Source organism: Chiroxiphia lanceolata, chromosome W (assembly GCF_009829145.1).
Source record: "Chiroxiphia lanceolata isolate bChiLan1 chromosome W, bChiLan1.pri, whole genome shotgun sequence".
NCBI classification, from domain to species: Eukaryota; Metazoa; Chordata; class Aves; order Passeriformes; family Pipridae; genus Chiroxiphia; species Chiroxiphia lanceolata.
Genome location: NC_045670.1, coordinates 1,637,898 through 1,659,562, shown reverse-complemented (window position 1 = coordinate 1,659,562; position 21,665 = coordinate 1,637,898). Strand labels below are relative to the sequence as shown.

Here is a 21,665-nt window from a genome sequence, read left to right as displayed (position 1 = left end):
AGAGGGTTGTGCTGCTTCCAGAAAAGGACCTGGGGGTCCTTTTGGACGGCAAGTTGAACATGAACCAGTAGTGTGCCCTTGCTGCAAAGAAGGTCAATGGTACCGTTGGTTGCATTAGGTAAAACATTGCCAATAGGTGGAAAGACATGATCCTTCCCCTCTACTCAGCACTGGTGAGGTCACATCTGGTGTACTGTGTCCAGTTCTGGGCTCCCCAGTACAAGAGAGACATGGACATACTAGAGAGAGTCCAGCAAAGGGCCACCAAGATGATTAAGGAACTGGAGCATCTCTCCTATGAGAAAAGGCTGAGAGAGCTGGGACTCTTTACCCTGGAGAAGAGAAGGCTCAGGGGGGATTTTATTCATGTATATGAATCCCTGAAGGGAAGATACAAAGAAGATAGAGCCAAGTTTTTTCAGTGGTGCCCAGTGAAAGCAAAAGAGGCCGTGGGCATAAGCTGAAACACAGGAGATTCCCTCTGAACATCAGGAAACATCCAGTGATTGAGCACTGGAACAAGTTTCCCAGGGACGTGGTAGAGTCTCCCTCCTTGGAAATATTTAAAAGCCATCTGGACACAGTCCTGGTCAACTGGTCTAGGTGGTCCTTCCTGAGTAGGGGAGTTGGACAAGGTGACCTCCAGAGGTGTCTTCCAACCTCAACAATTCTGTGATTCGGTGATGCTGTGAATTCAATTATTTAAACATCCTGGCATTTCCTTCCCATAAACCATCTAGCACCAGTATGTCAAATGCAAACCAGTCTTCCATTTGGAAGTCTGAGCCATACAGCAGCTCCAGTTGAAAGGCAGGGCTATTACCTATATAGGTGAGGCAAGTCCTTACCTGTGCATTTCTTCTATTTCAGTCCAAAGGTGCTTTAAATGTCTTGATCTGCTTCTGTTGTGTCCAAGCTACTATCTCAACTGGGAGATGGGACTGTTAGCAACAGTCATCTGTAGTTTACATTTACTATTTTTTAATTTCTTATTGAAACAGAGAAGTAGCACTCCCATAGCTCATGTTGACCACAAATGTGGCTCGGCAACTAGCAACACCACCTTTGAATTAGCTCAGTGATTGTTGCCACTCGACTGAAATTCATTTCTGAAATCTCAAACCCTGAATTCAGGGCCATGTCAAACATTGAACACAAGCATATGTCTAGCAGGTCTTTGGATATATTCATATTCGTGGTGTTTTAGCCTTGGCCAACAGTGAAACTCCCACTCAGCCACTCTCACTCCCCCTGCCCCAGTAGGTCAGGTGGAAAAAATAGGAAGAACAGGAGCAAGAAAGATTGTAGGTCAAGATAATCACTGTTGGGGCAAAACAGACTTAACTTAGGTAAAATTAAGTTAATTTATCATCAATTAAAATAAAAGTGTAATTACTACTTCAGGTAGCAGGAAACAAAAGGACAAATATCAAAATACCCTTCCTCCTTTCCCAGGTTCATGCCTTCATTCCAGGCTCCTCTTCTCCCACCCTTGTTATTGACACAGGTTACATGCAGCCCCTTCAGTGAGGCAATGAGCAGCTCAAGGAGGCGAGTGGAAGGGTGTTATGGTCAGTACATAATAAAATCTCTCTGCCACTCCTTCCTTCTCACACTTGTCTCCTCCAGCATGGATTCTCCATGGGCTGCAGTTCCTTCAAAAAATGTCCAACTACTCCAGCGTGGTCTGTTGTATAAGCTGCTATGTGAATATTGATTCTGGCACCACGGAGCACCTCCTCCCCCACCTTCTTCTCTGACCTCTGTTCGTACTGCTGTTTCTCACTCTTTTTTCTCCCCTACACCTCTGCATGTCTGGTGGATTTTGCCCTGTCTTAAGTATGTTTTCACAGAGGCAACACCAGCTTTGTTGATTGGCTCAGCTTTGGCCTGCATTGGGTCCATTAGCAAGCCAGCTGGAACCAGCTGTGTCCAGCACAGAGCAGCCCCTTATCCACAACCAAAACCTTGCTACATATACCCAATACGCTGTGACAGAAGTAGGAAAGTTGCATGACCTTTCAAATTAAGGAAGAATGATGAAAAGTGGTCTGTAGCATAAATTCAACCTACACTTTGTCAAGAAGTCAAGAACTAGAAGTGTCTACCAATTAGATGTGATTGATGGAGAGGGGGTAAAATTGATACATCCAAACAGAAAAAACAAACATAGTTGCCAGCTGATTCTAAAGGACAGAACATAAATAACATTACCTAGCTTAAGTTATCAGAAGGGAGAAGGAAAGATTTGTGATTCTTAGATTCTCTTTGCTCTGAATGTCTTCTTATAAGAGAATTATTGCACAGATGTTAAAACATTTTTTTAGTTTTTAAATCAAATTAGAAACATTAATAAAACTGGAAATAATAAAGTTTGCTCCTAATGACTCAAACTATAGTATTAAACCTTTTATCTCATGTTAAAACATGCTAGACTTCTGAATACTGTAAGAGAAAATTTATACTGATGCCTATGGATTTTTGGATTTTTAGCTTTTTGTAGATTTTAGAAGTAGCTGTATTATATCCCTCACCCTTTAGCACAGTAGTTTACACATTCCTCAACCCCTATTACCCCATTCCATGCTCCCCATATCAATATCCCCTGAATTCCAGCAAAAATGTTTAGTCTCCTGTCAAAGTAGGCCCATTTTGTTTAAAGAAAACTTGTACCTTGGCCTAAACCGCAAGAGTACAGTCAAGAACTGGGTGAACGTGTGCCCCCTGTACTCTGAAGAAGATGAAGATGATGAAGAGGTGGTCTCGAAAAGCCCCTAGCCCCAATTCCCAGGGGGCGGGATGAGGGTAGATCAGGGCAAAAGCCACAGGGTGGAAACATCTGGGATTGGACAGACAGTATTATAATTTGTAACAACTGTACATGGGGGGGTGGCGTGTGTCTTGTGCCTCAGAGGCACAAATTAAAATCCTTTCCTTATCTCACCTCCAAAACTAATTTACCTCGGAGTTTTTTTTTCTCCCTGTATTTTCTTTAGTCAACAATACATATATACCGATATATACCAAACTTCTCATATATATACTAATCATACTTCATAACCATTGAAAAAGTCTTAGTTTGGAAATATAGTGTTAAAAAAATGCAATGCAGCTTAATGCATGTTTTTGTTTATTTTTCTTACATGTAGCTCTTTTATCCTCTCCCCCATCCCCCAAGGATTAACTTCTGAGGTCTAGTACATACATGAGAATCTTGATTTGCGTTAAAATAAACAAGCAACTATATGGGTCAAGCTTTCCCCCCATATACATTTCATGAGAAAATCTGACTAAACTGTATCCTAAACACTGCAAAATAAGGATATCAACAGAAATAAAAAGTAAAAGTAAAGATTTCTGCATGCTAGAGAACAGTAAAATTGTATTAAACATGTTAGAATAAGAAATACTGGCGTTTTATATATATGTTTAAACTTTTGTTTAAAATTACTATTAACCATATTGGAATATGTTAACCATATTCCAATGTGATAAAAATATTAGGAAAACATCTGGTCTTGCTTTTAAAATGTCTAGTTTTCCATGAAAAAATTTAAGTCAAAAACTCCAAAGTTGGCAGTTTTTTGCACAAAACATCTTGTAGGTAACCGTTGGTTCATGAGTTTCCAATTTTTTCAATGAAAATTTCTAATTTTTCTATTTTCTTTTTTGAAAAGTATAGTAGTATATCTGATTTTGAGCAGAAAAGAGAGTACTAAGTTTTTCACCTTGTAAATATCACGCAGTCAATCTAACTCCTTGCTGTCTGCATTTCATCTACTTAGAATGTCTGGGATTTGGAAATTTATTTTACTGAAATCTTTGCACACCTGAACTGATTTAGGAGATGAATGAACAAAGATCATTGAAACTACTTTATATATACTGTTGGGATTGAATAAATAAAGCAGATCCACACTATTTTCATTAGTATCCAGTGAAAGGACAAAAGGCAATGGGCACAAATTTAAACACAGGAAATTCTGCTTAAACATAAGAAAATACATTTTTTTCTTTAGGGGTGGTTGAACCCTGAAACAGCTTGCCCAGGAAGTTTGTAGAGTCTCCATCTTTAGAGAAATTCAAAACCCAACTGTACATGGTCTTGGGCAACCTGCTCTAGCTGATACTGCTTTGAGCTGGGAGGACTGGACTAGACAATAGCCAGAGGTACATTCCAACCAAATGACATTTTCTGTTTTTCAGTTTGTGCCCATTGCTCATTGTCTTGTCACTGGGCACTGCTGAGAAGAGTCTGACTTGTTCTTTTCTCCCTCCCATCAGGTATTTATACTCATTGATAAGATCCCTGTGTTGTAGGAGTACTGATCTCTAGCTCAGCCACAGCCATGACTGTGACTGGTATGGATCCCATTGACCTGCACCCCAACTGATGGATTTGCTTTCTTACTTGACCTTGGACCTGTCTTGCCCCTAGGGACTTACCCAATGATCAGTGGGCTGTGTCTGACCCTGGTTGTCCTCACCAGACCTGAGTCTGATTTGCAGACTGACTTCCTGTCTTGACCTTGGACCTGTGTCATCACCACAAATCTGTGTGATGATCTGGATTCTTGGTTGAATCTGACTACCACCTCGAGATCTGTCCTGCTCACTTCACTTGTATACTGCAGGATTAGACCCAGGCTGGTGAGGTCCTTGCTGTGTGTATCATGGTACTCAACTCCCAGCTCCCCATTCCTTAGGGAGAAGCTAGCCCTCACTGCTCCCTGACAGGAATAGTGTTGAAAGCCTTGCTAAAGTCAATATAGACATAATCCATTGCTCTCCCCTCATCCACAGAGCCATTCACCTCATTCTAGAAGACTATTGGGTTGTTCAAGCATGACTTCCCCTTTGTAAATACACACTGACAACTCTCAATAATCTTCTTGTCCTTAATAGGTGGGCTTTGGTTTTCCTAACACCATCCCTGCACACTCAGACAGTCTATATATAGAGTGTCTATAGACAGACTCTATATTCCTCCTGGGTTCCCTGACCTTACTTCCACCTCTTGTATACTTCCTTTATATGTTTGAGCTTTGTCAGGAGCTCCCTGTTCATTCATGCAGGCCTCCTTCCACCTTTACTTGACTTCCTGCATGTTGGGATGGACCATTCTTTAGCTTCAAGAAGGTGATCCTTGAAAAATAAACCAACTCTTCTGGACCCCTTTGCCCCATAGGACTGTCTCCCATGGGATTATTCCAAGCAGAACCCAGAAGAGGTCCAAGTCTTCTCTCCTCAAGTCCAGGGTTTTGATATATCAGTTCTTTCCAGGAGGAGGAAATCAACACAAAGCTGAACCTAATCACAAGTTCTTCTATCATTTTTTATACGTGCTGATTAAAGAAATGAAAATGAACAACAGAATTTGAAATTCAAAGTTTCTATTACTTTTTTTTCCGTCTTGTGAGAAAATAACCTAAGACTTACAAGAAGTGCCTGTTCAGAAGAATTGGGTGATATTTTATTTTTATTATCAATTTTTAAAATTTATGAGATTTTAGGTATGTCTACTGATATCAGACTCCAGTGATATCAACTGCTGAACTGACAAACCTTTATTTTTCCCAAGAGAAGTTAAACAAGTTTCATTAGAGGTTCAACTTTGTCACATAAATGAGGAGAGGTAAGATTTCAAGAACTAGAAATATGAAAACATAGTTTTATATAACACCATACCTCTGTTTCTGCTGCATGGGTTGCTGTCTCATAGCCATATATTGCATGTCCTCTTGTAGTTGATTAAGGGGAGAATCTGGTTTGACACGAATCCCATAATAATGGTATTTGGAGTTCCCCCTTCATGAAAGAACAAAAATAACAATGGAGTTTTTTTTATATATACATCATACTTCACAATTTGCCTTGACTGGAAAACAGTACATAAAAGTTAGGTTTGTCTTTCCTCTCACTCTAGTATAAAACTGATATAACTCCACCAGCTTCTGGAAATCAGTTCACTTAAACTATATTTTCCAGCACTTTACTGTTGGACTTCGTTTAAATAAAATAAGAAAAAACAAATACACGACTTATGCAGTCATAGTGAACAAAAAAATTCCATAAATGGAGTATGCTTGTGAGTGAGGGTTTGTGAATGTTTCACTAATCAACTTCAGTCCTGATCAGCTGGAAAGAAAGAACAGAATTGGGCTATCTGCATTCATGTTTATGAGAGTGTCTATATGGGTGCTGGTAAAGGCATTACCCTGTGTTAGCTTCTGTGGTTAGCTGTGTTAGTGTCACGTGTGTGTTTGTCTGCACCTCTGGAATGCATGTTCAGCCTCACTACTAGTTGGACCTGAAAATGGAAACATCAGTAGCTACATCTATTGGACTGAGATGGAAGATATCTGGGTCATAAGGGTACACAGAATCTGGCTATAGCAGACCAGGAGTCCCCCGGGTCCTGAAGTCTGCTGGATTTGGCAACTCCCTTAACAGTAAGGTTTTAAATATTTTTATTTTCTTATTTCCTTGCTTGTTTTTAACATATGAGCTTCACGTTCACTATTATAATGGATATTTTCTGTTATACTTTAAGATTTTCTTAACACAAACCTGGTTCCCAGTCTTCTGGTCCGTAATCCCATGAAGATTGACCGTATGAGTTTTCCAAAGGAGGCAGCATTGACTGGATCTAACTTGTGCTCCTGACAATGACGTAAGTAATGGTTGTAAAGGGTACTTCTGGGGAGACTCACTCCTTCTGCAGTTTCATAGTTGTCTAAAAGCCATTGGAGCTATGCCAAATATGAAAGTGAACATATGTAAATTTAGTATTACTCTACTAAGAAACCCCACTTAATTGTACAACATAGACCTCTGATATTTTTTAGACCACTCTTAAGGCCTGTTTAATACAGGAACTTTCTTCTTCAAGTAAATATAATCTCTTTAAATCTATTTCAATGCTAGATATGCAATGATGTCTTAGTTTGGGGTTTTTTTTAGGATTACAAGGAAATAACAAAACTCATGGCACTTGTGAGCTCAGATAGCTCCACTTCTAAAAATATTTCAGATTCAGTACCATACATTAACATTTTATGAAGTTATTTGTGTTTTGGAGAAAAATTGTTGGAACTCCAAGGAACTAAAATAATCAACACAATTTATATTAATTGCATGAAAAAAACTTAATAGAACTAATTAAAAAATACAAATAAAAAACCCCAGTACTCCATTTAACTGAATAGGGTTTATTGTCTTCCAAATACAAGGAAGAAAATATAAGGTAACAAGCAATCTAGATGACATGAAAAATAACTTGTACATCTATAAAGTATTATGGGTCCAATCCCTTTCTGTTGTAGCCTGTTTGGTTTTGACTTTGAAACATAACAGAATTAGTATTCTTTTTTTTTCTGTGTAATTTATTGTAGAATTTGGGTGGGCAATTTTGGAAGCATGTAGGGAAACAGTTTCTAATACATCACTGTACCTTTGTGTAGAACAAATAGTAACATACACACAAAACTCAAGTAAAATGGTCATTTTAATGACATTTACCAGTATAAGAGAATAAAATGGAAATATTTTTATAATGGTCATTTATCAGCAGTCCTGACTAACCAGAGAGGTCCCAGTTGACTAGAAGTTAGTAAATCTATAAGAAGGGTCAGAAGGAGGATCCAGGGAACTACAGGCCCGTCAGTCTGACCTCAGTGGCAGGGAAGGTTATGGAGCAGATCATCTTGAGCACCACCACATGGTATGTAGAGGACACCCAGGGAATCAAGCCCAGCCAGCATGGGTTTATGAAAGGCAGGTCCTGCTTGACTAACTTGGTCTCCTTCTATGACAAGATGACCCACTGAGTGGATGAGGGAAAAGCTGTGAATGTTCTCTACCTGGACTTTAGTAAGGCCTTTGACAGTGTTTCCCAGTGCATTCTCCTGGAGAAACTGGCTACTCATGACTTGGACAGGCGTACTCTTTGCTGGGTAAAAACCTGTCTGGATGGCTGGGCCCAAAGAATGGTGGTGAATGAAGTCACATCCAGTTGGTGGCCCCAGGGCTCAGTATTGGGGTAATTTCTGATTAATATCTTTATCAGTGATCTGAATGAGGTGATCGAGTGCACCCTCAATATGTTTGTAGATGACACCAAGTTGGGCAGGAGTGTTGATCTGCTTGAGGGTAGGAAATCTCTACAGAACTTGTATGAGGTTCAACAAGGCCAAGTGAAAGGTCCTGCACTTGAGTCACAACAACCCCATGCAATGCTACAGGTTTGGGGATGAGTGGCTGGAAAACTGCGGGTTAGAAAAGGATCTGGGGGTGCTGGTCGACAACTGACTGAACATGAGCAAACAATGTGCCCAGGTGGTCAAGAAGGCCAATGGCATCCTGGTTTGTGTCAAAAAGTGTGGCCAGCAGGACTCGGGAAGTGATTGTCCCTCTGTACTCAGCACTGGTGAAGCCACACCTCAAATACTGTGTTCAGTTTTGGGCCCCTCATTTCAAAAAAGACATTGAGGTGCTGGAGTGTGTCCAAAGAAGAGCAAGGAAGCTGCTGAAGGGTCTGGAGCGCAAGTCTTATGAGAAGCAGCTGAAAGAACCTGGAGAAAAGGAGGTTCAGATGGGACCTTATCTCTCTCTACAACTACCTGAAAGGAGCTTGTAGCAAGGTGGTTGTTAGTCTCTTCTCATAAGTAACAAGCAATAGGACAAGAGTAAATCAAAATAATTTCCACTTGAATAATTCCCAAATTTTGTTTTCTTCTTGTATTTACTAATTACTTAAGAAAGTAATTATACCAAAATGAATTAGCATGAACATCCAATTTTCCAGGTTCACAATTCATACAAAAAGTCTGGGCTTAGTTTGAGCATCCAATAAATCCCCAAACCATGGATTTGGTTTCGGCATTTGGAACAAAATTTTATTCCAGTATGCTGAAGCCTCATAGAGTTGTATAATCCATTTAAATTTATTCCACCGAAGCAATTAATATGACCAAGATATGTGTTTAAAGTACAGTAAAATATATAATAATTATGTGACATTGAATATGCTACTCTGCAGGGCTATTTACTAATAGATCACTGAACAAATTCTGTTCTACTAATGTTCAATAAAACATGTCATTTAAAGAACAAGAATATCAATATTTTAGTGCCCATTATTCTTGAAATATGTTTCCACTCTGACCCTTCTTTATTGCAGAACTTACAACTCAGCATATTCTGTGATTCTGTGATTCTATTAGTAAAAATTAGATTATAATTAATATATTGGACATACAGTTCTGTTTAAGTCAGTTGTGAACAATTTACCAAGCACAATACATGAAAAATGAAAGAAAAATTAGGAAAACATTTACTCCAGACCTTTCAAAGACCATATTCATGTTTACTTCCTTGCAGAAAACATCACCAGAACTATCATGCTTAGGTTCCTAAACAAGAGCTCTATGTAAAGATGCAGGAGAAGCAAGATCTAGCTGGTTCCAAGATGGATGTAGATAATGTTGCACTTCAAATAAACATAAAAAAGTGCAGTTCATCATCCCTATATCAACTTTTGGATATAAATACATTATTTTAAAAGTCTTAACATTCACAACTTTTTTTATCTTGAGTATTTAAAATTTTGAAACAAAGCCTAGGAAAAATATTATTATAAACTTTTACCTTTACGTGAGTGTATGAACAAAACCATTTCACTAATTTCACTATATCTTAATTATATTCTTCAACTTTACCATTTAAGATTTAGATTATGGAATATGAGCAATTTCTGTTTTACTTCACAAAGAAAAAAATGATTGCCAAAACCCCAGAATTATTTCCGAATTAACTTCTAAATATAACATTAGACTTTTTTCCAGATGAATTCTAATTTATTAGGATTCCTTTCAGTGCATTTTACTAATGATCTGTATTTGACAGATATTCTTTCAACCTCAACTAGTGCCCAATGGAAAAGCAAAACCCAAGATAAGTATAAAGTAAGGATTTTTGCTCCAGGGTGAAGATATTTCAATTAAAAAAAAGCTTGACATGATTATTTGGTAGGTTACAGTCTTCAAATAAGAGTGTCAATAGCTGAATGCCATGGAAAAAAAGTAAATAATCTGCAGACATGATAACATTATTGCAAATGACCTTAAATACATTTTTGCATTTGCAAAAATCTAATTATAAAATTGAAATGTCCACACTTTGATTTTTGACTTGTTGACTTAAAATATTAGCAATATTGGAATGGTATGGTTTACACAGAGTGGGTAAATTGACTCCACCTTCAATGAAACTTCAATATTTAGAAAACATTAGATTATAAATTAATTAAGTCAATCACATGCAGAAAGAAATCAGGAAAGAAAATAAAGGAAAATGAAAAAAAAAATCATTAAAATGAACAGATATTAATTTAGGCAACAAAATGCCAGTTTAAGGAAGAAGATAGGACCAAAACCATATTTACTGTCCTTATTTGAGTCATAATTCAATAAAAGTTTTTTTAAAAAGGGAAAATATCCAGTAAGTTTGATCTGGGTTCCATTAATTTCTCCCAAAATTACTGAGGCTAGGAAAGAACAATTATTACAGCAAGATGCATGGAGGTCTTTTTTTTCACAGAATCAACAATAGATCCCTCTATTGTCTTTCAGTAGTTTTGAAAATACTTCAAAACAGTTAAGAAACATCAGGATAAGACTACCATAACAGACATATGCAAATCTCATTATTAGAAAGAAATTTTCATAAAATCGTAGCATGGTTTGGGTTGGAAGGGACCTTTAAAGGTCATCTAGACCAATTCCCCTTCAATGATCAGGGACATTTTCAACTGGATCAGGTTGTGCAGAGCTCCATTCAACCTGACCTTGAACACTTCCAAGGATGGGGCATCCACAACTTCTCTGTGCAACCTGATTGTTCCAGTGTCTCACCACTCTTGTTGTAAAGAACTTTATTCCATATGTTCAATTTAAATCTACCCTCTTCCAGTTTTAAACCATTGCTCCTTCTGCTGTCACTGCAGGCCCTGGTAAAAAGTTTCTCTCCATTTTTCTCATAAGCCCCCTTTAAGTATTGAAAGGATGCAATAAGGTCTCCACAGAGCCTTCTCTTCTCCAAGGCTGAACAACCTCGCTTTCTCTGCCTGTCTTCATAGGAGATATGTTCCAGACCTTTGATCATTTTTGTGGTCCTACTCAGATCCACTCTATCCCACTATCTAAGCTGTTGATGAAGATATTAAATGGTAGTGGTCCTAGTATAGGCCCCAGAGAGACACAACTCAGTTTGGACATTGAGCTGTTTGCTGCAACGCTTTGAATGAGGCCATCCAGTCAGTTTCTCATCCAAGACTCTATCCATCAAACCCATATCTCCAGTTTAGCAGCAAGAATGGTGTGGGGGACTGTATCGAAGGCCTTACAGATGTCTAGATAGGTGACACCAAAGCAGTCACTGCATTGTAGAAGGCCACTAGATTAGTCAGGCATGATTTACCCTTGCTGAAGCCATGTTGGCTATGTCTAATAACCTCCCTGTCTTCCATATGTTTCCTCCTCTTTCAGGAGGATCTGTTCCATGATCTTTTAACTAGTGCATGACACAGGAAATAGAGGAATACAGTTTTCTGATGTAGAAAACCTTATCCTTTAATTCTTATTGTTTTCAGTGTGAAGATTCTGGACTTCCTTGTCAGATTCAAGGCAGATTTAGTAATTCTTTGTATATCTAAGTTTTAATACATATTAAAGGAATTTTGCAAAAAAAATTATCATCCATTTAATTATGATGCTAAAATAATTTTAGCATATTTCTAGGTTGTCTTATCATGGAAACATTTATTCTAAAAACATCCAAAATTATCTAAATGTCTTTCTTCACATTTTACAGAATTCAGTTTCCCTCACCCAATTTTAGCATTTTCTAAGAAAACTAAATTCTTCCAAGAAATTGTATTGGCTCCTGCTGCCTTTTTCTCCCATGATGATAAACTTTAACAAAACAATTTTGGTTTTCACCTCCATATTACTACATTCTTTGGCAGGAGAGATGTCAACAAATGAAAATAAGTCTATAGACTCTACCCAATATACTCATACATTCATATCACAATTCATATTTACATTTCTGTGGTAAAGGAATACAAGAATCTGAAGACTGCGAAGCAAAAAGGATGCAGTATGTATAGAAATTCAGCAACATTTAAAAATACAAAACTATTTATACCAGCTGAAGAAAAAACATGTTTACATAACATTTCAAGAGAGACTAACACTATTTAAAAACAAACTGAAGATTAAACTTTGAGCCTTTCTCCTTTACCTAAAAGTTAATTTAATGGCTTTACCACTATATTTGCAACCATCTTTTTATGCAAATATCTTCATCCTTTTATTACAGAAAATTCCTAACTACAGGATTTGCAAAGATAGAACAAAGCAAAAGGCAGAAGAAGAAACATATTAGAGACTAACATATTGTTTTAATTTATCTCATCAAATGGATCTGCAGAATTCTTATAATAAACTTATTCAGAATAATAGAAATATTTAAAACAAAATCTAAAGTATATTTTTTATTCAAAGTGTGTGTGCTGCTTCTTTCCCCCTTCATCTGCTCTTAAATTATTGTATCAGGTACACAAAGTATAGAAAATTATTTTAAAATGTCAAACCGAGACTACGTAAGACTTATTTTGTTATTATTTTTACATTTACATTAGGACCTAAAAAATAGGCAAATATGGTAAGCAGTGTTAACACAATACAGAACCTAGAAAAGAAATGCACTCTACAATGTCATGACACTTAGCCTGAAAAAATATAGTGACATAAGATGTAGATTACAAGCAACTAAAATGGAAAGATTACAAGCAAATGTAGCAATAAATTAAAACAAACATTTAGAGGCAGGCTAAGCATGCAGAACAAGATAGAGATTAGCTTTCATGAAAGAAGAGACAACTTACATGGCTGTTGAGAAGAGAGCTTCTGTGAGTAGAAAGACCATCAGACTTTTGAAGTGTCTCAATCGCCATTTCAATCTGATAATAGATGTCATTAGAAAATGACTCAAGACAAGACAGTATAAAAGGCTGATCAGAAAAACTCTGATAGATTGCCTTAACTTCAACAGAAATATCTAGTTCAGTCACAGATAAGTGATATTTTCTACTTAAAGGCCCCATCATGAAGTCCACGTGCAGGCAAACCTCCCAATGAAGTCAGGGAGGCATTTTGCTTGCATATATACTGCAGGATTCCACTTTCAAAGTCCAATTTACCTTCCCCCCTACTCATGAAATAAGAGAAGTGGATTTACCAGTAAGCTACATTGCAAACTAAAAATAACTAAACAATCAGTGTTTTGAATAAAAGAAAAAAATCCCAGAATAAAATCATAAGAAGGGTCTCAGTGTTTCTTCCTCCAAGTATTTAAGAACTGTGCACACTGAATATGAATAAGAAACAAAATTTCTGCTCTCTTGCAACCATGGAGTAAAATCTCAATCATTCAGTACATTTTCTGCCATTAGCTTCATGGTATAGGATATCACCCCTACAGCCTGTTAGAGCATTCTTTGAATATCCAGAGTTCTCAAAGTAAATGAAAATTGGAGGTTTACACAGGCAGTAAGATCCATCCTTAAAAAAAATTAAAATCAGATGGGTTCAGAATAATACTTTTAATGGAAAAAGTATTATAAACCACTAATTATACAGTAGTAATACAAGTCCTAATACAAATGAGTAAAGACAACCATATCCATTCCCCTTCTTCCCTTCCATATTAATATATCTTTTGATTAAGTCAATAATGACATTAAAAATAAAATTACAGTCTAACTGTAGTCTAACTGCAGAGCTAGAATAGCAAAAACATTGAAAGTGATCAAAACAATGGGATGTACAGTAAAAGAAGGCACATAATGAGTCACATTAAATGGAAAAACAAAAAAGCAATGGAAAAGCATCCGTACATTTAAAAGCACTTATATCCCCTGTTGACAGTTTTAAAATAAATCTTCCCTATCCTTCTTTAATTATTACAGTATTATAAAAAAAATTTATGCTGGTAAATTGCACTACTAAAATGAGTTCACTCAATATACAGCACAAAACTGAAAAATATTTCAGATTATATTTCAATTAGTGCATAAATAAAATGTGCTTTCCCCTTAACTAATCAAATAGTATTCTTACTGTAGGAATTCTCAATGAAAAAGGAAGTCTTTCTTACAACTGTCTACTATTAGAAGTATAAGCCTTTTTATAAAAGCGTACTAGTATCTGATTAGTATGCAAGAAAATATAATTCAATATTGCAAAAATGATCTTTAAACCTCGATTTTTTTCTTACTTCAGTAGAAAATACTATTAGGTCAAACTATTCGATCAGACAGAAAAGGTAAAATTTAAAAGATTACAGTATGTTAAAAATTTAGAAGTTAAGATTTCATCATACTATGATCAACTTACTATATAGTGCAACCATAGACTCTCCCATTTTAACATGATATTATAACATGATACATAATTTAAATTGTAATTCTGAATCTTACTCCACTGTTTGACAATACCTTCTCAATGGCAGTACCACAGGGCTGAAGTCACAGAATCGCAAATCCTGCCTCCTGCTGCTTGTTCAAGCTATTACACTATCCTCTCACTTAGACAAGTTTTTGTGACCTGTTCAAAGAACCAGTCTTTTAAAATCATAAATTATGAAGTTATATATATGTATATGTAAAGGAACACATCCCTGCTTCGGTAACAACATATCACTACAAACAGTTGAGGGAACAAGGCACTGGGGAATATATGCGAACAACTGTCACTAATATTACCATCAAAGGCAACATAGAATCATAGAATGGTTTGGGTTGGAAGGGACCTTAAAGATCATCTAGTTCCAACACCCCTGCCATGGGCAGTGACACTGTCCACTAGATCAGGTTGCTCAGAGCCCCATCCAACCTGGCCTTGAACACTTCCAGAGATGCAACTTCTCTGGGCAACCTGTTCCAGTGCCTCACCACTCTCACAGCAAAGAATTTCTTCCAGATATCTAATCTAAACCTACTGTCTTTCAGTTTGAAGCCATTCCCCCTTGTTCTATCACTACATGCCCTTGTAAAAAGTCCTTCTCCAGCCTTCTTGTAGGCTCCTGTGGGGAAGATGGCTGGGGGTAAAAATTAGACTAAGAATTATAGGGAAAAATGCATCTGCTACTCCCTGGATGGAACGCAGTTGACATGCTTCACAAGGACTCCCCATACAACAATAAGCACCTGCTACAGAGGATGGAATGGAGGATGGAGCAGAGTGGAGACGCTGTGGCCTCCCTCCAAAGAAATCCTTGCAGGGAGGGGAACATAGTGGTACTTTGTAGTTCATAAGACTGTATAGTACCTGTCAACCAAGGGAGAGAGATGATGTTCTGCTGCTGAGCCAATATGTCGAAATCCCTCTCCTTGGATGAACTTGGTTCATGAAAGCCTAATCATAATAAACACACACCTCCATTCCAAAGTTTCCAACCTCCAAGATATGGTCACTCTCCTATATTCTTTTGGGTTGTATCTTTAAAAGTGAAGCAAGACAAATTTACACCAATCAGAAATAAAGGTGTTTATGCCTAAAGTCACTTAAGCTCCACCTTAACATAAAGAAACAGTCTAAAAATAAGTCGAGAATAGGGGGAAACTTGGGGGACACTCCACCGAAACTGTTGGGATCAGTCAACAGGTTGAACCTGTCTTCCCCCCCTATAAGGACATCTATTGGGTAAGAATCATATTACTATTAGGATTAGAGCTTGCTTTATAGTATAGTAGATTGCTTTAAATACATTTTTGCAGTCAGATACTATCACCGGCAACTCTCGAACATTATTAACCTGTCACAATTTCTATTAATAAAGTCTTATTCCGTAAAATGTTAGAGTGAGTGCTTTATAGGTACTAGCAGTTGCTGGCAGTGGAAAACTCATTAGGAAGACACACTGAGGTCAAGAAAAATCTCCCTACACTAAGGATCAAGGAAATCTCCCCTTTTCATATGACAGTTCCCTTCAGATACCGAAAGGTCACAATAAGGTCTCCCCAGAGCCTTCTCTTCCCCAGGCTGAACTCTGACTCTCAGTCTTTCCTCATAGGAGAGGTGTTCCATTCCTCTAATCATCTTGGTGACCCTCCCTTGGACTTGCTCCAACAGGTCAATGTCCTTTCTTTGCTGGGGCCCCAGAGCTGGATGCAGGACTCCTGGTGGGGTCTCACCAGAGTGGAGTAGAGGGGCAAAATCCCCGCCCTCAACCTGCTGGCCACGCTGCTTTTGATGTAGCCCAGGACACAGTTAACTTTCTGGGCTGCAAGTGCACATTGCTGACTCGTCCAGCCTCTCATTCACCAGCACCCCCAAGTCCTTCTCTGCAGGGTTGCTCTTGGTCTGTTCATTCCTCAGCCTGTATTGATACTGGGGGTTGCCCCAACCCAGGTGCAGCACCTTGCATTTGGTCTTGTTAAACCTCATGAGATTCTCATGGGCCCACTTCTCAAGCTTGTCCAGGTCCCTCTGGACAGCATCCCATCCTTCAGGTGTGTCAACTGCTACACTCAGTTTGGTGTTATCAACATATCCATGGCCACAGATGCATAGATTTTAAAGCCAGAGAACTTAATGATTATTATGATCAGTTTGTCTTATTTTTTTGAATAATGCAGGTCACGAAGTGTTTGTTACCTCTAAAATTCACCCTTAATTATTTCACTAATCTCATGGACTGAACTAGAGCAAGTCTTTCAGAAAGACTTGTGATCTATATTCAAAGTTATAAGTATTCATCATATTCTAGTGTAACCTGTTCCAATAGTAATTCTTTTCATTATTAAACAGTTTGTGCATTACTCCTTGTCTAAATTTTGATGAGTTGCATTTTGAGTTTTATCTGCTACTGAAATATCTCTTTACCATCAGATAACTTTTTCCCATGCAGGCACCTAACCATAGACAAAGTACCTCTAAATTTTCTCTAGTATGTATATAAAATGGTTTAATTTGAAGGCAGATTTTCCAGACAATGAATCATTTGTCTTGCTCATTTTGAAAACTTCCAGCTACTTCTGGGTTCTCTCTCATTCTAATGTATTTTATTTTTAAAAATTCCCAGTTTCTAACAGGTTTGGGTCCTCAGGTTTTCAAAATGTTCTATGTGAAACAGGTCCCTGCATGTTGGGGAAGCATCAGCAACTTTAATGGCAAGTTATTCACATGCAGAATCTGTTCCTTCAATCTTTTAAGTTCAAAGTTACGGTCAGGAACTTAGACTTTGGTTCTGGAAAAAGATGAGCATGAACTTAAGTTCACCTTCATTCAGAGCATTGTTTAATCATATATCCCAAATTAAAAAGCGATTATCCCAAATAGTGTTTTGGGATTTGTGGTAGTTTGGACTTGGTTCCCCCACCAAGTGCTCAAGACCACAGCAAAAGGCTTCCCTCCCCTCCCCCCTTTTTTATGAACACAGGGGAAGGAAAGAGAAGGAAAAAAACTACCAAAAAACCAAAATAACAGAACCAAAACAGTATATATATATATTTTACACTTATATACAGTTACAAAAACTATATACATACAAGAAAGAGAACCCCAACACCCCAAAAAACAGGAAAAAAAGCCCAGATATACGCAGCCAATAAAGAACTAGCAAACAAAATCTTAATACTTTCCTTAAGAAAGCAGAAGCCACACCACCGGATCTCTCCTCTCTAATTGGGAAAAAAAAAAACCAACAACCTCTCAAAAAAAAATCCACAGGCCTACACTCACATGAGGAACCCAGCCGCAGGGAGGTTGCTTGCTTCCTCCAACGCCACTGGAATAGATCTCCCTCCAACTTCCTTCCCTGTTCTATTTATATTTCTGCTTACGTAAAGAGTAGAATGGAATATTGGGATATGGATACTTCCTTAGTTTTGACCTGGTTGCCAGGAAGAGGTCTAAACCAAAGCACTGTAGAGTTTTTTATTAAATTGTAGTTTTGACATTTTGGGAAAAATTACAAAAAAAAATTGAACAGTTTAAATTATATTATGCACATATAGAGATTAATTAATTACATTCCTTACATTTCTAAGGACAATCAATCAGAAATTATAGGCCTATTTACAACTGGACTACTAATTGACAAAAAAATAACATACCTATCTGTTTGAATGTGTGATCAGTCATACTTTTCTTCTTGAAAAACTAATTCTACATGGAAAGGCATTTATTAAAATGTTTTGACTGATAACTGAAAAATGTTATCATTCCCACAGCAGCCCCAATCAAAGCATGTTAAACATATCTGCATTGCTAATTACTAATGCATATAATTATGAGTGGACATATTGATATAAACATGGGTGGGGAAATTATGGCATGATAATTATGGAAATTGTGATTTTAGACTTCTCCATCAGTTCAATCCGTTTGCCTTCTGAAGTGCTAATTTATTATCTACCATAGTCATTAATGGTTAAGAAAGGTAGAACATTTCTGTGGATAATAAATTCAAAAGTGTAATTATTATACATGTCAACTAAATCCTACAATATATGTAATCTTATTAACTGTTGTTGTTAGTTTAAGGTTTTTTGTCTATTAACATTTTATCAGATGAACATATACATTAACCTCATAGATGTCTCTATTGTATATAAATAGAAAACCACTTAAAAATCCAAAATTCACATTGAAAAACTGCCTTTCTAAAAGTCAATGGCAAGGAAAACTTTTTTCATGATTCAAGTACTTGACACAAAATACTTAAGTTGTTCTGAGGAGGTCAGGACATAAGGAAAAAAACAACTTGGAAGTTTAAACTCTAAATTACTGAAATTACATGAGCATCCTTCAATTCATTATCTATGTTTGTTTGCATTTCTAAACCCCTGTTCACTGACAGTAAAACAGGTTACTTTTGATGATATCTTAAAGTTTAAGACATCTTCTGCCTCATGTCCAGAAGAAATCCATGTCTCTATCTACACAGGCACTGATTTTTAACTTTATCTGCTTCCTTTTATTTTTATCTGCTATATATTTAGCAAGTTTTAACTTTATCTGTTTCAAAAATGTTACCGTTGTAGGTTTTAAATGAACTGAAATAAAAAAGTTTTCTTTAAGTTGTGGAGAAACTATTAATTCACCAAATGTGTATTCAAAAAATTAAATTCAGCACAGCTAAGACTTGGATACTAGTGATAACTATGTTTGCTGTTATAGCTTTTCCTAGTAACAATTCTTACATTCTCATTGACAATCCTAAAACACGGTCTATACACATCACTATAATAATGTTATATGATAAATGGTTGAGAACTCCAAAGTGCTTTCCACATATATTTCAAACCAGTGCATTCATATGAATGGTACTGTCCTCTGAAGAGGTACTCATGCCAGAGCTTTGAATTAGGCAGACAAACTTGCCTAGAAGCAAAGACTTGAAAATGAAGCATCTGTTCTCACAGACTAAGCAAGTGTAGTAGAGTTTTTACTAGGTTATATCAAATTTTGCTCAAGAGAATGAAAAAGTAATTGAAAGACAGAAGAAAAAAAAAGCAATTGTTTTAAGATTTTGGGAAAAAATAAGTTTTGCACATATACACAAAACGATCATAAAAGATGTGAAAAATGTCTCATTAAATATATATGCCAACTTTAAAAGAACTAAGAAAGGCTTCAAAAGTGTTTATATTGGACTAGATGCACAAACAGCAGGAGGTAGTTCATATTCAAAGGAGAACAAGAGAGAAAATAATGAATTACTGGAACAGTGTTGGCCACTTCAGTAAGAACAGCAGTCATCTAATGAAAATATTGAAATTTATCAGAATCCATAGAGTTAGACATAGTTGTGGTCTCTGTTACTGTATCACTTTTCATAATGTTTTACTTCTGTTTACCTTCCAAAACAGAATACTGTAACTAATATATTTATAATAATTAAGGAGAAGATAAACAAGTCCAATAAAATAATGGTCTCCAAAATTCACACTTTTCCCAGTTGGAATGTTTAATTAGTCTGAGGACTTCTTTTCTGTTCCCTACTCAGATAGGACAGCTGGGAGAAATGAATGGGGACCCTAATTATTTTGTTTGTTTTCTGATGTTGATGTGAGGGTATTTCAGGTGCTATGAGCATCCATTAAATTTCATTAAAATAAACACATCACAGTTATCTTCAGTAGTCTGCATGTGCATAGGGTATGCATATTGACTAATGAATATAAATATTTCTTATGATCAGAAAACAACATATTGGGACCACCATATGGAGCAGAAGCATACATAACATCCATGAGTTGGTAAAAATTCAAAATATTTGGCATTTATACCAGATGACTCCCTCCTCCCTAAATTCTCAACTGACAACTCACTGTCCATTTTTATTTCCTTGCTGGATGTTTCAAATGGCTGGTCAAATTATCGATTCCACTCTTACTCTTCGATACAACCCCTTTTTATAAATCAAACTGTAGTTTGTATACCTCACCTTTCTCATACACTTGAGATTCTAAATCTCTGAGCTGCCCTGTAGTTGATCTTTCAGATATGGTACAGACTCAAAAATCCCCCCAAAACATTGTCAAGCGTACTTAGGATTTCTAGAATAGGCACAGTCCAGTGAACTAAAAAACACATAGCAAGAACCATATGCTTCCACATGAGTTAGTCCCATTAGGAAATCAGGATTGAGAAACAAAACAGAAAGTTCAGATAATTATTTTCTAAAATTCAGAAAAAAAAATGACAAGATAGAATTGGCAAGAGATTGTCACTTTTAGAACAAACTGTCTATTTAATTAGACATTGTGCTGATTTTGCCTGGGGTAGAGTTAATTTTCTTCACAGTGGTTGGTATGGGGCTGTGTTTTGGATTTGTGCTGAACACAGGGTTGATAACATAGAGATGGCTTTCTTATTGCTGAGCAGGGTTTACATAGAGTCAAGGCCTTTTCTGCTTTTCGCTCTTCCATGCTGGCAAGGAAGTTAAGGGTGCATGGGAGGTTGGGAGGAGACACAGCTGGGACAAGTAACCCAAACTGACCCAAGGGATAAAGGGATATTCCATATCATATGACATCATGCTCAGTATATAAAGTGGGAGGAAGAAGGAGGAAGGGGGTATGTTTGGAATAATGGCATTTGTCTTCCCAAGTAACCATTACACATGATGGGGCCCTGCTCTCCTGGTAATGGCTGAACATCTGCCTGCCCACGGAAAGCAGTGAATAAATTCCTTGTTTTGCTTTGTTTGTGTGTGCAGCTTTTGCTTTTCCTGTTAAACTGTCTTTATCTCAACCAACGAGTTTTCTAACTTTTACCCTTCCGATTGTCTCCCTGATCCTGCTGGTGGGGGAGTGAGCAAGCGGCTGTATGGGGCTTAGTTGCTGGCTGGGGTTAAACCACAACAGACACACAGGAATCCACTCCTCTAGAAAAGTGCTAACACCATGCCACTAAGATTTGAACTGCAATAGCAGCAGTGGCTAGTCATATTTGACCTACTTTATACATTTTCACAGAAAAAAAGAAAAAGAACAGACAGAAATTCACTTCAGGGATTCAGAATCATCTCAAATATCAAATTCTAAATACCTCAAAAAAAAAATAGTCGTTGTGTTCCTCTGACCAATTTTT

At 37.1% G+C, this 21,665-nt stretch overlaps 1 protein-coding gene across 1 annotated transcript in view; it reads right to left on the bottom strand.

Moving 5' to 3' along the window:
* Window positions 1–21,665, bottom strand: part of LOC116780087 (transcription factor RFX3-like) — a 102,122-nt gene that overhangs the window by 36,560 nt on the left and 43,897 nt on the right. The window contains exons 4-6 of the mRNA XM_032674569.1: window positions 12,950–13,024; window positions 6,571–6,752; window positions 5,689–5,808 (exon numbers count right to left, since the gene is read on the bottom strand). Coding sequence (XP_032530460.1) covers window positions 5,689–5,808; window positions 6,571–6,752; window positions 12,950–13,024 — 377 coding nt within the window. The remainder of the gene's footprint in view (window positions 1–5,688; window positions 5,809–6,570; window positions 6,753–12,949; window positions 13,025–21,665) is intronic.